Raw genomic sequence first — 6,265 nt, 5'->3', positions numbered from 1 at the left:
AACTCTGAGGATTTGAGTCTTTAATCAAAAATGTTTTGTAGGAGTGAACTTTTAGATGTGGTGTATAAACAGCTCTGACTCTAAATTCTGATTGGACTGGTTTTGTTCAAAAATAGTCAATATATAGCCTATATCACAATAAACTATGGTGAATACTAATACTAATACTACTACTAATAATTATTAATTAAACCTTTTTGTAGGTAATATTGCTATTAATATTTTATGAAAGAAAACTTTTCACCTACCCAAATGTAGGTTTTATATCTTACACCACTAATTTCTACCTTTTAACTAACGAACCGTTAAGAATTACACAATGTTCTTAATGTTCTGAGATATTGAAGTTATTCAGCTTTTAAACTGGGGGTCCTGGGTTCGGTTTAAAATCACTTCCAGTCAGTGTCCTGCGGTTAAGAGTGTGTAATACTGCCACCAACATACATCACTTTTATTAATAAATCCAGCCGGAAAGCCGAAGCATGTTGGCTAAACTTCGAGGGGAAGCCGGTGTCTTACGGCGTCATACAACCGATGAGTTTGCTTCAGATGAAAACCTTTTTGAGTAAGTACCGCAGAACTAGCACACTTAACCAGGTTCCCTTGCCGGCTTGTACTAAAGCAAGTATTTTCCAGCTCATCCGTGGATCTTCAGAGCATCTGACGGAGCTAAATTACTGGTTAACCTCAGTGAAGTTTACTTTCCAACTCCTGTGCAGTATGAGGAGTACAGAGATGTCTATGTTACTGCACCAGGTGCGTTAGGTTCTTCATCTTAAGATGCTTCATATGCATTGATATTCACAATAGTTTCATTTTAAATTTATGTTTATGCTTTGTTTTATCAGTGTACTCATTACAAGAATGCTGTATACGGTTAATCAGGAGTATGGAGAGAAAAAAAGACATCTGCAAGCTGGAAATCCCCGAGGGTTTGAGAAAGGACCTCAGTCGTGATCCTGATCTACAGAGAGACATTCAGATTTTAGCTGCCAAGAGATCAATAAATGGTTCAAACTGACCAATTTCAATAAAACAGGAAACAGAACTCATTTATGATGTCATGTTAAAGTGGCAGGTCCTCATACTTTCACTTTGAATTCAGTTTTTTTATGCAATGACAGGACATCAGCACTTTGTTATACATTTCCTCGACCAATCAGACTCGAGGATGGTAACTTACTGTTGTACATGAAAACAACATATGGGTTGAAAGAATTTCACTTTTATTTTTACACTAAAGAACATTAAATTATATGACATCTCAGTTTTTATACGTGACCATTTTGCCCTTAAAAAATATCAATGACAGCAATATACGTATTTATATTTTACGATAAGAATTACTATTTTTATGATGATGAATATTGCACTTTGGATACAGGCATATAGAGGTCCCTGAATATTATGTTCACAATTATTTTGTAATTTTTTAGTTTATTAAAATGAGCAGCCTGAAATAATGGAAAATATTTTGACATTTGAAACTGACTGCATGCTGCTTTAACATTGTTTAGTGAATGTTATATTGTGACACCAAAAACTGCAGCAAATAAAACTGCGTTTAACTACATTTTAAAATCTTTGCGTTATGATTTCATGATTTCATTTTTTTTTTTAGTAAGAGCATTTATTTTTTTATTTATTTTAAGTTATTCATTAAGATCCCATATACAAATCCATATTAAACAAAATGTCTCAGGCTTCATGTACAGTTTGTTCGCAATCCATAAATACTGATTCACAACAACACCCAATTAATTATGAAAAATCACAATGGAGTACAGATCACACTACAGTTGACTAAAAACAGAAATCTAATCAGCAACACAGCAGATCACAATCAGGTTTGAAACATTCACATTTGGCCATTAAATTACAAATACCGCTTTGCAAGCTGAAAGTATGCAGCTGGTTGGGAAACTACAATAGAATAAGAGTGTCTTGACTCTTGAGGAGCTTCAGCTCAACTAATGGCAGAAATTAAGCAAAGTGCAAGGAGTTTGCAGTTAATGCTCAGTTAGAAGAACAGCACACATACTCCATTAATTCTGAACACTGCAAAGAACTGCAATGCAAAGAAATTAATGTCTTATATTCAGTGCATTTTGAAGACTTTTATTCAAATAAATGTTTCAAATTATGTGGTCCACAACGTTTTTTGCAGAGATCTGCAATGCTTAATTTGGATACTAATTAATAACACATTTTATGAAATGTTATTATTATTATCATATAATTAGTTTCAACATTATTGTACATGGAATCTATTAAATTAAAGAATATGATTTTTATACCACCCCCAGCATTGCACTAAGAATTCACCTTAAAAAGTGAAGAGGAGCATCAAACATTCAGTGTTTCTTCATGGAGTCGAGGATGCGCAGGATATAGATGAACAGGTTGACTATGTCCAGGTACAGATTGATGGATGCCAGGACGTGCTCCTCTGGTGACAGCTTATGCATCAGCAAGTGAGTATCGAAAATAATGAACCCACAGAACAGCAGAGCTCCGGCCCCAGCGAAGACCAACTCCATTGTGTCATTGTAGAAGAAGAGCTGAAGGACATAGAGTTGCGCAGTTGATGAAATGTGTCTTGAAATTAAATAAAGTGAATTGAATGTATGACCATTGACAAATTAAAATCAATCAATTTGATAATGTTGAATCCTATTAAACAATATAATATATATCTATAACTTGTATTAAACCCAGAGCATTCTGTTGAATTTAGCCTTAGACTCACCCTCATAAAGCTTGCAATGACCAAGATCCACAGGCCAGCAAACAGACTAAGAAAAAAGATGACCAATTAGGATTTTTATAATGCATGTGCATTATTAAAAACAAACAAACAAAACAAAACAAGGGACAGACAACATGCTGCAGCAGGTTGTCTATTAAACAGACCAATAATATGACTGAAGAAATTCTTCAAGCCTCCTCACAAAAGACATTCATTTTTCCTCCCAGCGACTTCCCATGCCGACAAGTGGACCATGCATCATATAACAGAGTTATGACTCATGGAGTCCGATTATTTTTGTTACATTTCATTTAATGACTGGAAAGAAGAATGTTTCTCCAGAGACAATTTCTGCCACAACTCAAGAACATCATTCCGCACGGATTCAGGAGTAAATCGATTAAAACAATAATTCTTGCACTCAGTTACTGTGATGAATGTGACAGATCCGGGCCTTGAGCGGACGAGAAAGAGAGAATTACCTGGCTCCGAGCTTGCTGAAGTCTCTTTTAGACTGGAAAGTGTAGGCAGTGAGACCCAGGAACACAGCAGACGTGAGCACAAAGGCCTGGAGCACTATGGTGTACTCATAAAATGTCACTGAAAGCAGAAAAAGATAGTATCAGATGATACATCAAGGAAGTATTCATTAATATGTGACTGGACTTCTATAAATTAAGAAAATGAATGAACATACCTGCAGTGGCTACAGACAGAGATTCCAACAGAGTCTGCATAAACATTTACAGCCATTACATTACAGTACTTCATTATATATATATATATATATATATATATATATATATATATATTGCAATACAATATTAGATTTATTCTTTTTTGTGGCATACTCACAAATCCAAACAGCAAGTAAAGATTGACGGGGTGCTGGTGACGGTACACAGCCAAGGCAAGGAGCAGGATAAGGGACCCGATAGCAGATATCAACACCAGGGAGGGACTGAAAAATGAACACAGTGCATCACATTAATATATTGACATTGATTAAAGTGCAGTTTGTACCATTTAACAGCCACAATGATGTGGTGAACCTACAGGGGAGGATGTGCTCTTCTTACCTTTCGTGCACAAAGTTTTTAATGGGGTTACAGAGCATGAAAAGGGCAGATACAGCAGTGGTGATGATAATCTGCAGTGACAGGATGGTGTAGACCTTGCGGAGGAAATCTAAAGAGAAATAACACTTGAGCATCAACTCTTCAACCATACATATATTCAATTTCATAAAATTTAACACAAGATGTCTGGTTTGTTGTTTGGCTTCACTGGGTTTATTTACATTCTCAAACAAGATGTCTACCATTCACACTAAAAAACCTAGATAAGCAGGTTTGACAACTGTATAAGAAACGTATAGTCACATAATTAAAAAAAATCAATAAGGAGCCTCATGAAAGACTGAGTATAAAATAGTAGTTTCTTGAGGAGCTTCATCTCGGCAGAAATTAAGCAAAATCCAAGGAGTTTGCTCTTAATGCCCAATTAGAAGAATAGCACACATACTCCATTAAATCTGAATCACGATGAAATAAATCACTGACATGAAACAGGGATCCCACTCCAGCTGTTTCACATGTTATTCACTTCCAAGCAATGTTGTTATATAGATTGTATTACTGACTGCGTAGACACCAACGGCTTTTAAAAATATATAAATTGCGACTCACCCATCCGGATGTGGACGCTCGCCGTCGCGACGTTCGTGCCATAATTAAAATCATCCTCAATGGATGATCGCGGATACTTCTCTTGATTCATGTTTGACCGAATTAAACGCGTATCATGTACTCATAAACACTAGAGATGATAAGACGCCCTCTTCCGTCTTTCTGTGTTGTTTTTTTTTCAGTACGTAGTTCAAAGATGTGCTTACTGCCACCTACCGGATCATAGAAACCACTACCAGTAAGATTAGTATTTGTTTTTAATGGATAGTGAGATATTCTCAAATACACTTTACAGTCAGTAATAGTATACTTAAGTTACATGACTGCTAAACAAAACTTATAAAAAAGTTTAATTGGCTGCCAAATGTCCATGTAATACTAAATTATTTAACATAATAATATAAAACCTGTAGCTAAATAATGTAGCTGTATATAATTTTGATAATATAAATTATTATTTTATCCTAAAAGTAAATCTACTTCTACCCTGAAAGTGGAAGCTAGCATAATGCATCGTTTGATGCTCGATTGAATCGGTTCTATTGAATGAATCATTCGCTGCTTAGTAACGGTGTGAATGATTCGCGATTCAGTCAGAATCGTTTACAGTTCAAGCAGGCATTTAATTACTTGAAGCGGTAAAACTACAAGGGGATACGAATACAAGTACAAAAACAGTAGATAAAGTAGAAATATTTACCTATCTGTTTAAAAGAAGACCTACTGTTTGTCAGTGATGAAGAAAATAATGATTAAGAGTAACACCTGCAGCTTGTGAACGACTCGGGTAAAGGCATTTTCCAAACAAATAACACGAAAAAGTACTTAATACCAAAAATTACCACAATGTCATATGATACATGAATACATTTAAGACCTATATAATCATGTTTATCATTGTTTGTTTGTTTTTACAAACTTTGAAGAACCATATAAATACAACAATTTGATAACTAATTGACAATTTTGACAACTATATGGGTAACGTTACATTTTTGCATCGAAAATGGCATGGTTTCAGTTTATAGCCTATAATGTTTTTCATAAGTGTACGGTTACGTAGTTGGGCTAGTTGCCAAGCTTAAATATTATTTTGGTATTACAAGGGAAGGATATTTGCCTTGGTGAAATTGTAATCTATGATATGGACGTGTGTATGATTGCTTTAAAAGAATGTTAAGAATCATATTTTTACAGATATCATTGTGATATCCTCAGCACAATCAAGAAAGGATTTTTTTTGAATCATTATTCTGCCTTAAAGATAATTTTAGTGATTTTAGTTGATGTTATGCAAAACTCCAATCTGTGTGAATATTAAATATACCTTGAAAAGATAAGAGAACCCGCATTCTAGTTATTTCAAATGTTAAAAACAGAGACAGTTTCCCCATTTTGACTGTTGATTTTGATCATTTCAGTCACATCCTTGATCAGGTTAACTTTAAATTCGAATATATTAAAATCATAAAAATATCTCAAACCATGTACCAAACATAGCTGATAGCAAATTAACGTGTGCCTTGACAATCGGTTATTGCCAATGAAATACTGAAGAAAAAAAAGAGGACACGTTCAAAATCTACACAAGAAAATTACCAAATGATGCTTGTCGCATGGTGTTGTAATAAACCATTTTTTTTCTGTTGTGTAGATTTTAGAAATAAACTTATAATGTTGACCGTAGCATTTTTTATTCATTACTTTGAACTCGGAACCCTGTCGTGTCAAAAACAGACACTGAAAAATTTTGGGGACATCAGGGTAATTTCAAGAAAAATGGAAACGGTTGAACAACATGTTTTAGATGAGCTGTTCACATAATGGA

At 34.6% G+C, this 6,265-nt stretch overlaps 1 protein-coding gene across 1 annotated transcript; it reads right to left on the bottom strand.

Moving 5' to 3' along the window:
- Nucleotides 1–4,620, bottom strand: LOC306861485 (protein lifeguard 4-like). The gene is made up of 8 exons (XM_079403754.1): nucleotides 4,438–4,620; nucleotides 3,829–3,937; nucleotides 3,605–3,710; nucleotides 3,447–3,480; nucleotides 3,232–3,349; nucleotides 2,750–2,795; nucleotides 2,326–2,561; nucleotides 1–964 (listed from the first exon to the last, which is right to left on the bottom strand). The coding sequence occupies exons 1-7, from the start codon at nucleotides 4,526–4,528 to the stop codon at nucleotides 2,355–2,357; spliced, it is 711 nt and encodes a 236-aa protein (XP_079259880.1). The 5' UTR covers nucleotides 4,529–4,620; the 3' UTR covers nucleotides 1–964; nucleotides 2,326–2,354.
- Nucleotides 4,621–6,265: the final 1,645 nt, after the last annotated feature.

This window comes from Barbus barbus (genome assembly GCF_936440315.1).
Source record: "Barbus barbus genome assembly, chromosome: 42".
Lineage (NCBI taxonomy): Eukaryota > Metazoa > Chordata > Actinopteri > Cypriniformes > Cyprinidae > Barbus > Barbus barbus.
The sequence above is the reverse complement of the archived record's forward strand: the minus strand, read 5'-3'. Positions and strand labels throughout refer to the sequence as shown.

Excerpts from the sequence above, each read along its gene's own strand:
- LOC306861485 (XM_079403754.1), bottom strand. The coding sequence starts at position 4,528 with ATGAATCAAGAGAAGTATCCGCGATCATCCATTGAGGATGATTTTAAT. Across the intron at positions 3,711-3,828 it reads AAAAACTTTGTGCACGAAAG|TCCCTCCCTGGTGTTGATAT; the intron begins GTAAGAAGAGCA and ends TTCATTTTTCAG. Across the intron at positions 2,562-2,749 it reads TCATTGCAAGCTTTATGAGG|CTCTTCTTCTACAATGACAC; the intron begins GTGAGTCTAAGG and ends TATGTCCTTCAG.